Source organism: Typha latifolia, chromosome 3 (assembly GCF_019914945.1).
Source record: "Typha latifolia isolate L0001 chromosome 3, TyphaL0001v2, whole genome shotgun sequence".
Taxonomy (NCBI): domain Eukaryota; kingdom Viridiplantae; phylum Streptophyta; class Magnoliopsida; order Poales; family Typhaceae; genus Typha; species Typha latifolia.
The window spans coordinates 17,705,569-17,724,188 of record NC_133088.1 but is presented as its reverse complement, the minus strand read 5'-3'; the positions used below and the strand labels follow the sequence as shown (position 1 = coordinate 17,724,188).

Below are 18,620 nucleotides of genomic sequence, written 5' to 3'. Positions count from 1 at the left end.
GTGGAAGATACACTAATATGTTGAGGCCCGATGAAGGTCAACTTGAAATGGAGCCGATTCAAGCTTAATTTGAAAAAATTAATTTCAAGCCGAGCTTGATTCTAAGCTGGCTCAATCAGTCTGGGCTCTCATATTGATAAAACTCAAAATAATAATATAATAATATATAATATATAGTATATATAATTAATATGAACTATTAGATTAAAGATGTAAAGGCTCCTAATATATCTATATATTAATTCTTACTCGAGGGTTAAGTTGTATTCAAGCTTATCTTAACTACAGTATCAACAATATTTTCAATGTTGACGGTTAGATTTTAGTCGTATTATCTAAGGGTGTGGTTGATTAAAACAAAGAAAATAGTGAAAATTTATAATAAAGTTATTTTAGTAAGTAATCATAATTATTAGTGTTTGATAAAAACTAAAAATATTTAGTAAAAATAAGTAAGCATTGCAATTAATGATAGCAAGTTAAAAAGCATAACTCTCTTTTTAGAATAGAAAATAAAATAAGGGAAATTGAGTAAGTTTAGGAAAGTGAAAAACTTACTTTTCTAAAAAAATGTACTTTTTTTTTTACATTTTATCGATCAAACACATCATAAAATATTTTTATGTTTACTAGTTACTATTTTACTATTTTTTAAAGGTATGTAATTAATTATTATTTTAATCGCTCACTCTTTTTTCCTTTTTAATTTTCTTTTACCTATCCTCATCCATCCATTACAAAAAAATATTTGTCATTAACTAAAATATCTCTATGTTTTATATCACATGAAGTATAATAACTATACAAACATATTAATTTTATAACCAAACATCATGAGTAGAAACTCTTATCTTCAAATTCAGAAAATAAGCATAGCTAAGCTAGATTATGTTGCATTTCCAGAACCAAATGATTAGTCACCCTTAGAATTGAAGAACATTCGGTGAATCTCAAAAATAAAGCAATATAAGAACTAGATAACTACGAATAGAAGCTCATGTAGCATTTACATGTTAAAATTTCCACCACACAACAAGAATGGATGAAGGATAAGAAGAAATTATGAAAGGCAAACTGGTTCGCTACAATAATACAAGAAAACTGAAACAATCCACTACTTTAAAATGATGTTTTTCAGGCTGTGGCATAACGGTTTGTGTTTGAATCTCATTTTTCAGCTTTTTAAGCAGCTGATCTCCCGATTCTTGGAAATGTGCAAAAGCGATATTATAATTCTTAGCATCTGATTTCATATGATCCAGCCTTTGTGATATAGCGAACCCACTCAACTGTGTTATATCCACTCTTCTCCCAAACCTGGAAAAAGTTTTAAGAGCATTAAAGCAAAACACTAAATCAGGTACAGCAACTGTGAGTGATCAGTCTTCACAGCGTACCTTTAAAAATCTGACACGTAAACCTGATGCCGTGAACATTGGAACCTATGTGAATCACGACGTACACATTAGTTGTTAATGCCAAACCTTGCCTTGGTAAGTGAAAAGCAACAGACAGAAAATTATACGATTCAAGACATATTAAAAGAACTTAATCGTGTGCAGTAAATTATCAAACAACAAGATGGAAAGTAATACTCGTCAAAAAATATGCCATAACTTGGCTTCAAAATTCTAACAACAAAAGTTCATCCAAGGACCTTTTCTATGTTGGTAGACTTACCTCGCAAATGCTATGCCACTAAAATATATGCTTCTTAAGAGGGAGATATAATATTATATTATATATATATATATATATATATATATAGAGAGAGAGAGAGAGAGAGAGAGAGAGAGAGAGAGAGAGAGAGAGAGAGAGAGGGCAGAGAGAGAGAGATTTCTACCTGAAATTCCATCTGGATTGGTGGTCGAGTCCAGGACTTCTTTTCACCCATCGTAGATATTAACTCAACCTCTGCACTCATGGTTGCTTCAGTCTGTCCAGGAAATTTTCTTATCCTGCATAGTCAACATTATTATGTTTTGAATTCACGAACCTTCCAACAATGCTAATTGACAAAGAGCATAATTAGTCAACTAACAGAAACAATCAAATATAAGTAACATTAACTCTTATCATTTCAGATGAAAGAGTATCAATAACACTGCCTGAGAGTGAGCAATGGATAGGCCACAATTATAGCTATGCTATACCAACTATTCTATGAGCGCCAACATCATTAGTCCCAGAAGATCAAATCAAGAGGTATGACAGCCACAATTACCATGAATAGAGTAGACAACACAGAAGGAACTAATACAGGTAGAAATACGAAAAAGAAACACTTACTTCCAGACCAAGGAGTCAATAGAGGCATTATATTTTGCTCTACCAGAAGTAACTTGAAAACTTGTCTTAGCTGTTTGCTTGGGAACTGGAACTTTAACTACCACACCAAGTGCAAACATTTTAGCACCAAAAACACTCTTCACCTGCAGAATAAGAGTGAGGAAATTTATACATGCAAAGATATATGTTTGTATCCTCAAATTAATTGTTCACAAACCTTCACATTAACTTCCATGCGTGTTCTGCCCAATTCTTTGATTGTTGGCAACACCCGAAAAGGAAGATTTACACCCTCTGTGATACGATACCTAGAAAATTACATTTTCATTAAAGCTAAGTCATCTGTCATGGTGGCACTTGGGAGGTCTATAAAAGTTCTAATCCTGGCATGCTGTAACCAATACTAAGGTCTAGGTAACTGTACTAACATGAACAATGCAGCTGGAGCAAAATAAATGCAGGAGAATATACAATTTCAGAATATTTGAATATATGAATTAATAATGGACAATAAAGAGAGACTAACGCATTCCAAATTTTAATAGCAGAGAGCCAGAATTCCCTATTCAGTCAGTTTGTATTTGGTTATTTAGAGCACATAGGAATTTACTTTATCAGGTTGCAGAAAAAGAACTGTGTAGTATGCAATCTCCAACAATTAACATCTGAATAGGAACAAATTGTAAAGAAGCAGTGTAATTACTTCATCAGTTCAAATTCACCATCAGGAGGAACAAAACTGACTGTCTTTTCTGAGTTGAACCTTGTAAGATTTACACATTGGTGGAAGGTCACATCATCAAGTTCTATGGTTTTCCCACTGAAAAGAAGAAAGAACTGTCAAATTCATTACAAAGTAAATCTACTACAAACTCCAAATATTACAGAACATCTTCCAGTGCCTGTCATTAGAAGGAAATAGAATGAAAGCAACTATCAATCTAGACAGTGACGGGTTCAGATTCAACAAGTTGAATGGCTATCTGATAACCCAATTAGATGATACCCACAAATTGTAACTGAGGGCACACATTTGAGAAGAAAACAATATTTTAATTATGTCAATTCGCAGAAGATTGAAAAATAATTCTTCAATAGTTCAGACGTCTATATGAGATGCCATCTACATTAGGGAAATAGAGATGAGGAAGTAGTTAAGAAAAGAAGACCTGAAAAGGTAAAAGTAAAACTCAAACTTCATTAAAGATTATGAATAATATAACAATGCTCCTGACAATTTGGCCATTTGGGGAACTGCAATTGTGTGTTTGCCAAAACTCAAATTTGCATGATGTTTACTTTAGGAATGGAACACGTTCTTCTCCTTTTAACTAGGTAACAAATACCTTTTCGTAGGCCTGGATTTCAATTGAGATTCCTTTTCAAGACCAATTTTATCATTCAATCCGAGCTTCAAATCAGGCATTCCAGATAGGAAGCACTTCATTAGAATCTTTCCGGTCACATCGCATCGCAGAACACTCCCTGCTTAAAAGCCAATATAATTACAGAAGACTGGTCAGATTATCAGAAGAACCAACGAAGCAAGTCTTAAGTGCCCATACACTAGGAACTAAGAATAAATGAACACCAAGCAGACCAAGAATATACCTTTAGAGGACATAAGAAGATTTACACTTTCAACAATGTCCAAGAAAACCTGAGGTAGCACTACCCTGAGTTATCCACATTCATCTCAAGAAACCAAAGAAAAAGTGGCCAGATTTAAAGTCACCTCATTTTTCTTATACACAAGACCCTCTCGCCTCCAACCAACAGCACCTGTAACTTGTAGAGTAGCATTGGGGACAGGCCTGTCTGAGGGCTATAATTGCAGAAAGAAGAGGCAAAGCAAACCTTAGTTATTAAGGTGAAATTATTAGTTTTAGGTGACAATATGAACTATACAGCTCCAAATCATCTCTTGTCTATATTACATCATAAACACTCTGAACCATCTGACCTTCGAGGAGAATGGTGATCGAACCCCTTCCTGGGTGATGTAGAGCTTTAAGATTTCAGGTGAAAGATTTTGAGGGTAACCAAAATCCATAATCTCTGCATATCACGAGGAGATCACGTATGTAAAATTTCAAGAAGGGGGACACAAAAATATGATAAGCAACATCAAAAGACAAGCTTGCTCAGAACAAGCACTGTAAAAATTTCAAAATGTCCATCATGGTGACATGTTAATAATCTATAAACATAGTGCAATGATAAATCAAGAACAGGAAAAGACAGAATAAAAAAGAAAACACTCAATTCCGAAAGATTCCTTTTCAGAAAAAGATAAATGTCACTAGCACAAAAGAGAACATTATACATGACTAGGAATGCATACCATCAAGAAGTTCATAAATGAGAACAAAGTTATTTCTGATGGCATCTTCATCAAAAGCCCCACCAAAGTATGACTTGAATAGAGCAACAGCCTGTTCATATAAAAGATGCATCAGTACTGAAAATTAAAGAGGACACTCAGTGCAACTTTAGATTACAATCATCAAAATGTTGCATTGTATAAGTGTCAGGCAACTTCAGATCAAATAATTTTTAGAAAGTTCCTTTGTCAAACAAATTGGTAATGAAGATAATCTACATAGCTCATCAGTAAGCAAACATAGACACTTGAAAATCAAGTTACAGTCACCAATATTTTCAGATGATTAGTGAAAAATACAATGGTATGTTAGAACAAAATGTGATGTCATGACTTTGTTAATTGTTATAACATGAAACTATTTAATTATTCCCTCTAAGGACAGAAGTAACCAGAACCAGTACTTTAACATCTCTATGTAACATCTGAAAACTGAAAAGTAGCTTCAAATGACCACAGATTATTGACAATTCACTACCGATAATAAACCCATCCTTAACTTGTGACAACTTCTTATTCATTCTTCCTAGCTCAACAATTTATATCTTAGTAACATCAGTCAAACGCTCTTTTAGCCAGCATCAGGCTCAGTCCCAATCTATGAAAGAGAATACAAGATATAGACACCGCAAAAACCTAGCACCATTTTTATAATTAATCCAACAGATTAACATACATTTGGGAAAACCTTGCAACCAAAACTTTCCACTTCAGCCAACTTAACTGCTCCATAACTTCCAAATTTACAATATATAATTTTGCCACCTTCCACCTAGATTGCTAAATTGATAAGATCAGATGAGTTTAGATCATTGTCTATGTTGCCTCTGCTCTTGGAAAAGAAGTTCAGGAACCACAGCATTGAACATGATAGATAACATATTATGAAGGGAAAAAAAATGGAAAGTGCATGGCTGAGGCGACAAATAATATGAATTGTGTACTACTGAGGTGTTCTGGTTTTTAGGTTTTTCATACACAAGCTATCAAAATTAGTTTCAGTTTTGAATTCTGGTAACTATTAAAAGCATATATCGAAGAAGGAAAACAGTATTTATAACAAAAGCTTCATACCTCCACAACAAACTTGAAAGCGCAGGCTACATTAGCATTGCTACTTACAACGATCACAATATACACATTGCTAATTCTCATGTAAAGAAAAGAGCAACCACCAATCTGCCGAACAGGACATGTACCAAGTTCTTTTGTCTGCATTATATGCATTCTAAAAGCATCCACCATATTTCCACTGCAAAATCATAGTGCATAAAATCAAATTTTAGGAGGAAAAATTGTGACGCATATAGTAAATTCAAATCAGTGCATATTTAGAGAAACCAATGTATGCAAGATTTCATTTTAAAGAACCACAACCTTTAACGATTGAGCTTCAATTTCAAGAACTCACAAATCAGGATTATGACTAATATATTTAGCAACTGCCTTAGCTGCTCAAAAGATTAATCACCAGTATACCAATGGTTTCCATCACGAGTTTAATATATCGATATCTCTAAATTTGTTTTCAATTAGATATTCGAACTGCATATAAATTAAAGAGCTAGATTCGTGGCTCGCTTTACCTACAGCCACAAGAGGAAGACCGCAAACCCTACCAGGGAGGAGCATTATTTCCTACTCTTATCAAGAGATCACCAAGAGTCCACTAACCGAAGGAAGGCGCTAACAACTCCTTTAAGCATAATACGATCTCCTAGATCTTGAATCTACCGTCTTGCATCTCGAATTAAACCCAATAAGAGGGAAATAATGCGCCAACTCCGATCATTACCAGATTCAGGCAAGAAAGAAATCAAGAAGCGGTCATACCCGACATCGTCGCGGTAGAGGCGATTGATGAGGACATCGCCGCGGAGATTCAAGAAATATATCGCCGATGCCGCCACAGGCATCTCTTCCTCAGCTTCTCAGACAGCCTTCGCCCGCCGAGATGTAGAGATCTATCGTTTGCGTGCTCGAGCTAGGGTTCGCGAGCTAAGAATTGGAGGAGGAGAAGAGGAGGGTCGATATTAGATCTCTAGAGATGGCAGAAAGGCCTCTTCTGTCTCTCCCTGAGTTGCGACTTTTCTTTTTTCCTTTTATTATTGTTCTCCTTTCTGGAAAATGGTTCAGTACCTTTAGAATGATTTGCAAGATAATTCCATTTTATATTTGGATTAGCAAGTGTGGACCAAAACACCTTATTTCCAAACAAGTGCTAACTTAGCTTTGCAGTGTACCAATCTTACGTGTAAAAACGACGCATCTATATAAGTATACCTACATATATAATATCTAATTATAATAAATAAATCTTGGTTGCAAAGAACATGAATTCTAATTTATGTTTACAAATGTGATTACGAAGTGAAATTAGTTTGCAACTCCTTTCAAGACCTTTAATTAACTGATTCATAAAAGAGTAGGCCTATATGACCTGTATCATTTGGTAGGATTTATTAAACTTTCATTTTATTTTAAATTACATTGTCATTCTTACTGACTACAGCGTAACTCACTGCAATAATAAATATAAAATGTGTTTATTTAAGAGATATAAAAAATAAAATTGAATTAGTTATTTCCATAATCTCATATCTGATATGAAATTATAGATGAAATTAAGAATTCAACTGAAAAAGAGATATAGCGTCCCACTTAGGGAAATGGGATGATAAATGCCCAGTGAAAGGTAAGGACATTATTATTATATAAAAAATAGTTCAGGGGTGTAAACGTAACTTATCCTAAAAAATGAATTTCTTTTTACTTCCCTAAAAAGACGCTTCTATTTGTCAGCCACCAACAGTAAGGGGTATTTTGCAGCATAATTGAATATAGGGGGCGGTATGCAAATTTCCGTACGCCGACGAAGGCGTCCGTAGTTGGTAGCTGCAGGTAGCATTAATACTGATCTCCTCTCGGTGTTCCGATTACTCTCCTGTTACAAGATTGCAACTTCCATGGGAACTGATTCGCTACGCTCTTCCGGGAAGATCTCCGTCGTCCTTGCGTCCCTTACGGAACGAGACGGGTCAGAGATCGGACGGAAGAGGTTGCGCCGCACCTACACTCCACATGTCTCTGACGGCCGCACCTACACTCCACATGTCTCTGACGCCATCTTAAAATTCTACTGTTCAAAGTAGAGTTTGTTGGTATCTTGCTCATGACCTAGAAAGTTATGAGTTCAACTCAAATCCTAAATAATATTATGGAGAAATTATTTCGTGATTGGTAGTCCTAAATAATATTGTGGAGAAATTATTTCGTGATTGGTAGTTGGTAGTTTGGCTCGATTCGATTAATAACTCAGCAGTACGATTAGCTTGACAACGCAACAGCTTGGAACAGGTCTCAGCGGCGTTTGATTCAAAGTAATTGTTCGGCGACACATATGGCTTTAAAGCCTAGACTAGACAGCTAAAAAAGTTCGATTGGGCCTACAAATGCATCTGTATCTAGGAAGGGTTGACCCATATAGCCTTCGGATTCATAAAAGATTAAAAAAAAAAAAAAAAGAGAAACCCTACCTCGAAACTATTCTACTACCCTATATATTTGGCGGAGGTGGGAGTCCAAGTACCCCTTTTAGTTCTTCATGGAGATTAAGGATTCTTCTCAGATGGGTCCTCGTTAATTCGAAGAATCCACGGTGGAAAAAAGAACAGGAAATCAATCACGGAAAATGGTTCTTTTTTGTTTTCAAAGATGTAATGCAAAAGTCTGGTCTGTGAATTGATTTACGAATTCGAATTCGATCTCACTCAAGAAATATTTTGTTACGCAAACAGTTATTGACCTCAATTTGTGAAATAAGTTACTATATCGAGCATCAATGAGGCTCTGTTCTCTGCATCCGCCATTCTGGTGGTACGAAAGACTTCTGAGAACAGAAGAAGATGGTGACGTGGCGGACGAATTCTTATACGAGATACCGCCGCCAAACGGCGGAAGACCGGAGAGTAACCACCTTGTTCAAGCCTAAGTATACAACACATCCACTAGCCTTCCTCACCGAAAAAGGTGCCATCTTTGTAATTGTAACACCAATATTATGTAAAAGGATTTGGATCATTCATTTTATTTATTTCTACAGAAAACAGTAGAAATATAAACATGCATATATATAGACCGTCATGAAGCAATATTACAAATCCCTACAGATACTCGTCAGTTGTAGGGTGGGTTCCGCCGACCGGGCGGTGATGGTGGGGACCGGTCAGGGGAACGTGGGTGGTGGCACGATGGGCTGCGGTCTCCTGCCGGTGCTCGGCTTTCTTCTGGTGGTGCTCCGCCTTGGCCTCTGCCTCCTTGGCCTTGGCTCGCTCGTGGGCCATCTCCTTCCCCTCCCTGGTTCTCGCCGTCGCCTCCTCCACCTTCCCCTCGGTCTTGGCCGAGTGCTCCATCACCTTCTCCTTGGCTGCGCTGGCCATGTCCTTCACCTTCTCCTTCGCTTCTTGCATGATTACAACGTTAATTGAGTAACGCTTCCATTCAAGTTGGTGTGTAAATATAGGAAACAGGAGAAGTGTTTCATGCCACGCCATTAGCCACGCGTTTGGCATGCAGAGTCTCTTCAAGTGTCTCTCCTGCACGTCTGCATATTAGGTGGCAGGAGCTAAATAGCTTTATGTTGCATCACAAACTAGAAATGGACACGTACAATAATAGTTCATGCTTAGATCTTTTAAACTTGTAATCTTAAAAAAAGTATTTCGCCAAGTTCTCAAGCTCTTCACCAATAATCCTGGCAAGAACATGACCCGTCCTTGAAATGGTGGAAACGACTTCTATCTCTAACAGTGATCTCTCTGTGAAAATGTTTTGAAATCAGTTTCATTGCCGAATGACAATCCCGACATACTCTGAGATTCTTCAGGATGAGGATCTCATCCTCTGGTTCTGTCTTGATTAGCCCAAAGCAAACGGCCAATTTTTCGCTATGTTTGAGATAGTGATCTTTCTTTCTCCTCCTCTTCCTCTATATTTAGCAGCACTTCTGATGTCTCTGCTACATGGCCTGCACTTGCTAATCTTTTGTTCACGTAGTTCAGCATAGAATGTATCTCCTTAGACTCACTGTGCGAATGGTCTCCAACAGTGAAGGTATGGGTAACACCATCAACCACAATCGAGCTGCAACCTGGAGTTTTCTTAATGCCTCTTTGGTGCATCAAATTCCTTACGCCTCTCACTTCTGTCCATTGTTTCTTCTTCGCAAAAATGTTCGAAAGAAGCACGTAAACGCCATCATTTCCTGGTTCAATCTCGAGTAGTCGCTTAGCCGCCTTCTCGCCAATCTCAACATTGTTGTATGCTCTACATCCACTAAGCAAAGCACCCAAGACCGCTCCATCTGGTTCCATGGGCATATCTTGTATAAACTTCTCAGCTTCTTCCAACATCCCAGCCCTGCTTAGGAGATCAGCCATGCATCCATAGTGCTCCAACTTTGGTGTCAATCCAAACTTCTCTCTCATGTTACGGAACTGAGTCAAGCCTTCTTGAAGCAGTCCTCCATGGCTGCAGGCGGACAGCACACCTATGAAGGTGATATCATCTGGTTGAATTCCGGCCTTTTGCATCAAGGAGAACTCAGCAAGTGCCTTCTCGCCGAGGCCATGAAGTGCCAGCCCACCTATCATGGCATTCCAAGATACGATGTCTTTGTGCTTCATTCTTCCAAAGATTTCGGAGGCTACATGAATCTTGCCACATTTAGAGTACATATCAATGAGGGAGTTATTCAAACTCGTTGAGTAATTCATTCCTCCTCTGTCTATGTAAGCGTGGACCCATTTGCCCAGAGTCAAGTCTCCTATCTGAGCACAAGCTGAGAGCACTGCCATGATGGTGATCTCATTCGGCTTATGATCAGCATTGCCTACCATCCCCTTGAACAGCCTAAGAGCTTCTTCACCCTGATTGTTCTGAGCATATCCCGAAATTATTGCAGACCAGGCCACGACGTTCTTCGCAGGAATTGCGTCGAATACCTCTCTTGCGTCTTCCATTTGACCACACTTGGCATACAAATCAATAAGAGCAGTGCCGAGGATGACACAAATCTTCGCCCCAAATTGCTGAATTCTTAAATGCAGCTTCTTTCCATAATCCAAGTCCTTAAGATCTGCACAAGCAGAAATTACAGTTGCAATGGTCACCTCATCAATCTCTAGACCTTCTTCTTCCTCCATCAATGTGAAAAGGCGCAGCGCCTCTCTTGGATACCGGTTCGTGGCATACCCACTTATCATGCTAGTCCAAACCACCTTGTTCTTCCTCTGACCCATATGATCAAACGCCTTCCGGGCAGAAACTACATCACCACAAGCTGCATACATCGAGATCAGTGTGGTCTGGGTATAGAGGTCAGATTCCAAACCCAGCTTCAGAATTTGGCCATGCATGGCTTTTCCCTCACTGAAGGCCACAGACTGTGTACAAGCCTTGAGCAAGGATGGGAATGTGAACCTATCAGGAGGGGTAGTGGGCTCTTGGAGCATGTCAACATATGCTAAGATTGCATAGTTAGCTAAGTTATGGCGTGCAAGTCCCCTCAAGATGGTGTTCCAGATCACTGTGTTTGGTTGATGGGTGTGGTTGAAGACCATGCATGCATATTCTAAGCTCGTGGTATCTGAAGGCAGGGAGAAAGAGATGGAGAGGAATTTGGTGAGCGATGGACTGTGATGGATGAATCCAGTTGTGATCAATTGGGCATGGATTTGCTGGAGATCTTTGAGGCTTGAGCATTTTAGCTCCAGCGGAGGGAAGATTGAATGGAATGATTTGGTGGGTGTTTGAATTGATGGAGTAGGTTGCCTATGCATTTGCAATACCTTCAAATCTGTGGCTAGATTTTTCATCAGATTATAAGTTTCTGAAGCATTTTGTTATCACTCTCGGGCTTATCCACCTTTTTGTGGCTAGATTTCCTTTTTAACATTTCGTCATGATCCTTGCCATCAAAAGGCCTACAAAGTTTTATCTTATATATGCTGCCAATCTCTTATCTGTAGGGCTTCAACAAGCATATATTAAAAAAGGATTCTTTAGAAAGAACATAAAGCTTGAAATTAATATCCGAGATCCAGCCAAATGACTCTTTTGAGAGGTTTCGGATCCACAAGCACATAGTTGACATTAAAGAGATTATTCATATATTACAAAACTTTATATTCGATAGTGACATTTGAGAAGAATATTATAAAAACATTGTACATATCCTTTATACAAGAAATTGAGAAAGATTGGCACAGATAAGTAGTTACACTTCCACACAAATAAAAAGAACAATGAGAGGGATTATTGCTTCGCAGAGAGAATTTAAACTGTACTGGAGCCCAAGGCATCCTGTTGATTCTTCACGCGAGGTGTGAACAATGAGCAAAGCCAATACCAGCAGCCTCCTTTTCTCTTAGTTTCTGGATAGCTATTGTCTCTTGCTGCAACTAAATCAGCCATGTACTGGACAACAGCCTATCAAACGAGATACGTAATATCAATTGTAATCTCGTTCAGCTAGTAAAACACTAGCATAAGAGACAAATGGAAAAAAAAAAAACAATGGAAAAAAGAAGAAGAAAGAAAGTACCTGGGCTCCCAATTTAACAACTTGTCTTGGTGGCACTTCCAATGGAGTCTCATCTGCATGAAGCACACAAAGCTTTGATAGAAATCTAAAAGAGTCTGGCAGTTCTCTTATCTGGTTACTGCTTATGTCTAGCTCTTCCAGCATCTCAAGGTTTCCAATTGATCTTGGTAACGCTCTCAGGTCTGCAAAGTTCCTTCCTACATCCAATTTCACAAGACCAGTGGCAAAGCAAAGGCTCTCAGGGATTGATTCAAGCTCATTGAAGCTGACATCCAGTTCTTCCAACTTGGAAAGTGAAGCCATTGTAGTAGGCAACCCCTTGATTCTGTTGTAATGCAGTGTGAGGATTTCTAAGGACTCTAGCTTCCCAATTGCTTCAGGCAATCCTTTCAGCTGATTGAAGTCTACTCTCAGCTCGACTAGAGCAATACAAGACCCAATAGTGTAAGGAAGCTCTTCAAGCTCATTCATCTCAACGTTCAATATTCTCAAGTTTGTTAGATTCCCTAATGTCTCTGGCAGCAAAGAGAACTGATTTGAACTCAAGTCAAGACTTTCTAGATTTGTAAGATTCGCAAATGAGGCAGGCAGAGATTTCAACTGGTTTGCATGCAAGTCGAGATCAATCAGATTAGATAGTTCCCCAAAAGAATCAGGTAGGTTTATCAACTGGTTTGAGTGGATGTCAAGTTTTGTTAAGGACCTGAGGCTACCAAGGGTTGATGGAAGTGCCATGATTCGGTTCTCAGATAAATTAAGATCTGTAATATCTTCCAACTTCCCAAGTGACAGTGGAAGCCATTCAATCTTATCCATTAATTTTCCCTGAAGGTCAAGAACCCTAGCTCCTTTTTTGGCTTTATTCTCAATTAAACTTGCAACTTGGATTAGACTCAACTTTTCTGGGTGACCACCTGTTTGGTATTCATAAAAGCAACAACGTTAAGACAATACAAACAGCTAAGCTACTTTTGCTTTCTAAGATTATATGAAAGATAGAAGAAGAGCATTTGCTTGCACTAAATAACTGCCTCAGATTCCACCTTCCTTTAATAGGAAGAACAAAATAATTAACTACTCTTGTTGCCAGAAGACCATACTGTATACAAAGAAGCACTAGCGATTGCAGCCTATAAAAGAAGAGGGCAGACAGTTGTGTATTATGCAGAGAAAATGGCCCGAATATATATATCTTTCAAATAAAGTTTCTCAAAACACCTAGCAAGCACTATAAATCTTTATGTTAGTGTATTATCAATTTCTCATTTCTGAAGTTTGATCATTACTTGGAAAAGAAATATATTTATAGCACCTGCAGAGAGGTATATGTCTGTGAAATTAAAATCACTACTAGAAACTAATTCTTCACTAAGTTCTAACAAATAAAGAAGACCACTATGTCCATTAGATGATTATTATGAAAAGATGATATAAATGATTAATTCAGGCAAACAAACACAGCCTACCTGACTGCAATCATCTAGTAAGAGGAACATTTAGTTACTTGTTTCAATTTGGTCCTCTTCTCTTTGCTTCAATCTGAACTAGAATCGTTCAATAACTCATTAAAGGATCCTTTTGAAACAACTAATCATCACATACAGATATCAAAAACCACAACAGATAAGGTATGGCCCAATTAGATCAAGGGATGAAGAAGCGGCTAAAGAAAGAAAAATCTCACCTTCATTGACCTCAGACTTCAAGGAAGAGATGCCCTTCGAATCATCCAACTCCTCCTCCTTCTCCAACTTTATCAATCCCTTCTCAATCCTACCACCCAAAACACCTCCACCACCCTCCTCGCCAGATACCAACTTAGAAGCCCTCTGTATCAAATCATCAAACACCCGAAACCTCTCATCCAATTCCACCACATACAAGGCTTCCTTCCTCTGCTCTTGGGCTTGGAGGAAAACAGATGCCTTCCTCACCTCCTGCAGCACGACGAAGAGCTCCTCAGGCGCTTCTGGGGGCTTCTCCATCATACCAACCTCCTTAATTCTTGTCTCCTCCTCAGTGTTTGCTGTTTTGATCACAGCCACGGCTGCCTCCACCTCTTCTATGGATGGCCTTGGGGGAAGCGACCGGTAGAGACGCATAATCTCCTCCGCGACTTCCGAGACTGCCGGCGGGGTCGGCCGAGGTGGGATTGCCATTGATACGGACTTGAGAGAGAGAGAGAGAGAGAGAGAGTGGTACACAAGGGTGAAGGTATAGACTATAGATTAATGCCGAGGTGCTTCTGTCATCAGATTTTCTGCAGATCCCGCTGCGGGAATTTGCTACAAACATGAAAACATTTTTACTTTTTTGTTTTTTTATTGCAAATAACTACCACACCTGTCAACTTTTCCGCGAAAATAAGTCCAAAAGGCAGGTGGTTACCTGCAAATACAACTGTTATAATAAGGCAGCCTAATGAAGCAAGTTCGTGCATTCGAAGTGTACGGGATCAATCCTTTAGTGGATAAACGCCAAGCTGGAAACGAGTTCGGATGAGCTACGACCAAAGAGCACAGTCAATTTTGCTACCAAGACGTGGCACGTCGACATTCGTCGTGAATGAATCACACAATTTGGGTCCGATGTTTATAGCCAATAAGGGAACTGCGAATGTGAGTCCGGAGCTGTGTGGTGATATATTTAGATAATAGAACATCCACCGACGAGGATATCGGATATTTTCTCGAGAATTAGGTTTAGGATAAATGGACGATTCAACTAACTGGTTTAAGGAATGGAATCACAAGCAAACCGTGTGAGTTATTACCATCTAACTCTAATTAAGTCCAAAAGGCCAAAGGCATGCATGTAGAGAGGTTTGATTCATGTGAAATTGTAAACCAATTTGGACCCGGCAAGAGTGTTTAAAACTTGGTTCCTTATCCTCCACCAAATAGGTATCCGCCGTACAGTGGGATTAGAAATTAGTAAACAGTCCACATAATAATTTCTTATGATGTGATCACGTATGTAGACTTTACTACTATTCTATTTGACTTTGTTAACTTTGAGATGGTGACATTGTAGCCATCTTCCGTAACGAATGGGTAGGGTTATACGCTATCAATGCAACAAAAAGCTTCCTCGTCTAATGACTTGTTAACAAGGATGGCTTCTCAAAAGAAGCCATCCGTAGCTTTCTGTCGGCTGTAAAGCCTGTTATACTCTTATATATATATATATATATATATATGTTAAACAAAAAGCTTCGTCAGGACGCGGACTAAGATGGGTCGAGCTTTGCTGAACAAGGCCCATTTGTAGCCTAGCCCATGGGTTTTGGGCCATTGGGTAAATGATGGATTGAGGAGGGATGGATAAAATTTACGTTATCCGACATAACCGTCATAAACACAATTAATTTTCACAAGTCACAACCCAAGATTTGCATCAAAACAATCATCAAATAGAGAGAGAGAGAGAGAGAGAAAAGAATCGACTTGAGTTGAAAAAATGGTGATTAATTCGATTGGTGCACTACTCTCAAATAATCCTGCAACTCACAAGGAAAGCAAGGGTACTGCCTCCAGCTCGGCCCGTGCAATCTGACAATCTTGATAGCTCTCTCCTTAGTTGAAGATCTCCCGTCCATATGAAGCAACCCCAAGAGCTTCTTCACTGCACCGAACACCATCATATCCTCCACCACCTTCTCCGTCGGCAGAAAACTACACATCAACCACAAGATCTTGACACCCAGCTTTGTCCCAATCTCTGAAACGCGCAAGATCTTCTTCGCCACCGCCGCGATCCCTAAGCCGTGGTCGGCGAACGCCGACCTCCCCTCGGGGCACTCGCAAATCCTCCTGAGCAGCAGCAAAATTTTCTCGCAGTGATGGCGAGTGGCGTCGGGCAGCAGCTCGATCGAGACGCGAACCGCGCCCGCCTCGATCGCCTTTACACGGTTATTCTTCGATTTGCTGATTATTTCGAGCAAGATATCCAAAGAACACGAGCTCAGCTTCGTCGAGATCTCGTCGGAGAGGAGTTCTAGTAAAGACTTGAACAAATCCATGTCTTGGTCGTTTATAGCATCGACCCAAGAGTTGTTGTTGGTCGACTTTGATATTTTCTTTAGGATGGTCATGGTGTGCAGCCTAGCTTCGGTGCAACCTCTTTGTAACATGACCATCATGGGCTTCATGCACTCGGGTTTCAGTAGCAATGCGATCGATTCCTCGTCGGATAAATGTAGAACAGAGAGAAGACTAACTGCCTCCTCGCAAGCTCGAAACGTATTGAAGTCATTGCTCTCGGACGTCGTTATAACTTGGAACATGACACGGCTTAACACTCTGACGCCTCCTAACTTGATGAAATCCTTCTGCATGTCATCGTTTCTATCCATGGAAGACTTGAGAGCTTTGAGAGAGGAGACCTTGAAGGGGGAGGATTCCACGTCGGCTAGAAGCGAAGAAAGCATCTCGTGATTGAACGCGCTCGAGAGGCGAGAAGGAGATGGAGCGATGGCAGCTGGGTCTCTAACTTCGCGAACGAGCCATGAGGAGATGACGCGCTTGAGCGTGTGGTTCGGCGTGAGATCGAAGTTGTCGAGGCGTTGCATCGTCGCGGGGCACGTCGACTTCTTGTAGACGACCAGCCACTTCTCGATGTTCTTCTTCTCGTAGGTGACGCCGGTGGAGATCGTCACCGGATCCTCCATTAGCTCCATGGAGATAGGGCATCTGAACAAGTGTGGAGTTTCCATGGCTTGGTCTGATTGGAAGAAGAAGAAGGATAGATCGATAGAAGGAGTATATATATAGTATAAAAATTCTTAAGTCAATGGCAAAAAGATGCTTGCAATCTATATATGTGGAGCCTAACCAACCATATATTATAATCTCTTAAATCTAACATTGGTTATGTCATCGGTTCTGACTTTTTTTCCTTTTATTTTAAATTTATTTTAGATTATGAATGAGTTAGGATTGTGGGGAGTTGAGCTCCCTTCTGACCTTGATTTTTATATTGGGTTTCCTGTTTTCAAAGATACTAATCTGTTAATAAAGATAATTATTAATTAAGTGTAAGATATTGCGCATATAGATTTTGACAAAAATTAGGTGGGAAGCCATACAGCTTTGCCAAATCCATCAGCTGGAATCTGTTGTAGAGATGTCGACTGTGTTAGTTTAATGATAAAAATAAAATAAAGAAGCATTATATATATTAAATTAATCTTGATCTAGTTCTGTGGGTGTAGTACTTGCATGATATTTTTTTAATCCCAATGATGAGTTAGTTAACTTCCACCGAGGCATATATATCTGCGAAGATATGGGTGATCCAAGAATCTTCCCCATTTTAATTTTATTATACATAACAAAATAGATAATTATATTTGGATTTGTAAACTATAGCTCATTTTTATACGGATCCTCAATTTTATTGCTTCGGAGACAAACCAAACAAATGCTATATATCTATATAATATATTATTGCCAAAAGATTGAAAAGTTAAGGCATAACCTCATGATGTTCTTCTCCCAAATGAGTATTTGACCAGAATTTGGCACATCCACCCACAGCTATAACTGAATTATGAAAGGCAACTTGCATTAATAAACTAAAATTACTAGCAATTTATACTACATTTGGGCTTGCAATTGGAAGATTAGACAAGGTCCAAGATAAGCCTCAAGTTTTCCTTCATGATGGACGCCTAAAAGTCAAAGGTTGCTAAATCTTTTACTTCTTATTTTTTTTTCAGAAAAAAAATAATTATTTGACTAACAGATGGCGTATGATCTACCGTCTTGCTTTCGTGTACATTACACAGTTTGGTACAATGATATTATCTAATTTCTTGGACTTTCCAAGACCATGACCTATTTTGCATCTTAATTATAATTTTTTTAGAGTAATTAGAGAGGTTTAAACAGAAAGGGATGATGCCAATTTGCCTTAAGAAATAGATTAGAAGAAAGAGGAAGAGATTGGGAGATGACAAGGCATGTGATGGCCAGATGTGTCATGGTTGGTGCATGGCAATGGCACATGAATACACATGAGTGATGAGTTGCCTTTGCATATATATATATATATATATATAAGCTTTGCAAGTTTTCAAATTAAGTTTGTCAAAAATCTAAGCATGGGAATGCTAAGTGGAATTGTAGGTTAGAATCTATGCTAGAATATAAGAACTGAATGAAATGTTCAAAGAAGGCAGTAGTTTTTTTTTTTATGGTGAATTGTTTCTTTTCTGAGATTCTTCAGAGCGACGGTGCCGACTTTCTTTTGCTTGGGTGGTGCTGAAGAATGGCACAAATGCTTCATCTCATAGACAAACTGCACTCTAACCTTCCTGTGGGTATTCAGAAAGATTTCCATGCA

At 38.8% G+C, this 18,620-nt stretch overlaps 4 protein-coding genes and 1 pseudogene across 4 annotated transcripts; all 5 read right to left on the bottom strand.

The window, feature by feature from the left end:
* Positions 1-957: 957 nt before the first annotated feature.
* LOC140783867 (AP-2 complex subunit mu) lies at positions 958-6,815 on the bottom strand. Its single transcript, XM_073130958.1, has 13 exons — positions 6,506-6,815; positions 5,747-5,924; positions 4,634-4,724; positions 4,253-4,347; positions 4,025-4,114; positions 3,901-3,949; positions 3,636-3,774; positions 2,993-3,109; positions 2,507-2,597; positions 2,290-2,432; positions 1,844-1,958; positions 1,398-1,442; positions 958-1,317 (listed from the first exon to the last, which is right to left on the bottom strand). Exons 1-13 carry the CDS (start codon positions 6,586-6,588, stop codon positions 1,237-1,239), a joined length of 1,317 nt encoding a protein of 438 aa, XP_072987059.1. The 5' UTR covers positions 6,589-6,815; the 3' UTR covers positions 958-1,236.
* A 1,915-nt stretch (positions 6,816-8,730) lies between these two features.
* LOC140783474 (uncharacterized) lies at positions 8,731-9,243 on the bottom strand. The gene has a single exon (XM_073130368.1). It carries the CDS (start codon positions 9,241-9,243, stop codon positions 8,836-8,838), a length of 408 nt encoding a protein of 135 aa, XP_072986469.1. The 3' UTR covers positions 8,731-8,835.
* A 102-nt stretch (positions 9,244-9,345) lies between these two features.
* LOC140784468 (pentatricopeptide repeat-containing protein At1g08070, chloroplastic-like) lies at positions 9,346-11,547 on the bottom strand (annotated as a pseudogene).
* A 249-nt stretch (positions 11,548-11,796) lies between these two features.
* On the bottom strand, positions 11,797-14,471 carry LOC140785369 (plant intracellular Ras-group-related LRR protein 5-like). Its single transcript, XM_073133254.1, has 3 exons — positions 13,960-14,471; positions 12,276-13,189; positions 11,797-12,160 (listed from the first exon to the last, which is right to left on the bottom strand). The coding sequence occupies exons 1-3, from the start codon at positions 14,432-14,434 to the stop codon at positions 12,008-12,010; spliced, it is 1,542 nt and encodes a 513-aa protein (XP_072989355.1). The 5' UTR covers positions 14,435-14,471; the 3' UTR covers positions 11,797-12,007.
* Positions 14,472-15,741: 1,270 nt separating this feature from the next.
* LOC140784053 (E3 ubiquitin-protein ligase PUB23-like) lies at positions 15,742-16,989 on the bottom strand. Its single transcript, XM_073131232.1, has one exon. The coding sequence runs from the start codon at positions 16,987-16,989 to the stop codon at positions 15,742-15,744; it is 1,248 nt and encodes a 415-aa protein (XP_072987333.1).
* Positions 16,990-18,620: the final 1,631 nt, after the last annotated feature.

Bases quoted from the DNA above. Each gene is read 5' to 3' on its own strand.
- LOC140783867 (XM_073130958.1), bottom strand. From the start codon at position 6,588: ATGCCTGTGGCGGCATCGGCGATATATTTCTTGAATCTCCGCGGCGAT. The intron at 2,598-2,992 runs GTAATTACACTG...GTAATTTTCTAG, and splicing joins GGTGAATTTGAACTGATGAA to GTATCGTATCACAGAGGGTG. The intron at 1,959-2,289 runs GTAAGTGTTTCT...TTGACTATGCAG, and splicing joins ATTGACTCCTTGGTCTGGAA to GATAAGAAAATTTCCTGGAC.
- LOC140783474 (XM_073130368.1), bottom strand. From the start codon at position 9,243: ATGCCAAACGCGTGGCTAATGGCGTGGCATGAAACACTTCTCCTGTTT.
- LOC140785369 (XM_073133254.1), bottom strand. From the start codon at position 14,434: ATGGCAATCCCACCTCGGCCGACCCCGCCGGCAGTCTCGGAAGTCGCG. The intron at 13,190-13,959 runs GTGAGATTTTTC...AATACCAAACAG, and splicing joins GAAGTCTGAGGTCAATGAAG to GTGGTCACCCAGAAAAGTTG. The intron at 12,161-12,275 runs GTACTTTCTTTC...CTCGTTTGATAG, and splicing joins TTGTTAAATTGGGAGCCCAG to GCTGTTGTCCAGTACATGGC.
- LOC140784053 (XM_073131232.1), bottom strand. From the start codon at position 16,989: ATGGAAACTCCACACTTGTTCAGATGCCCTATCTCCATGGAGCTAATG.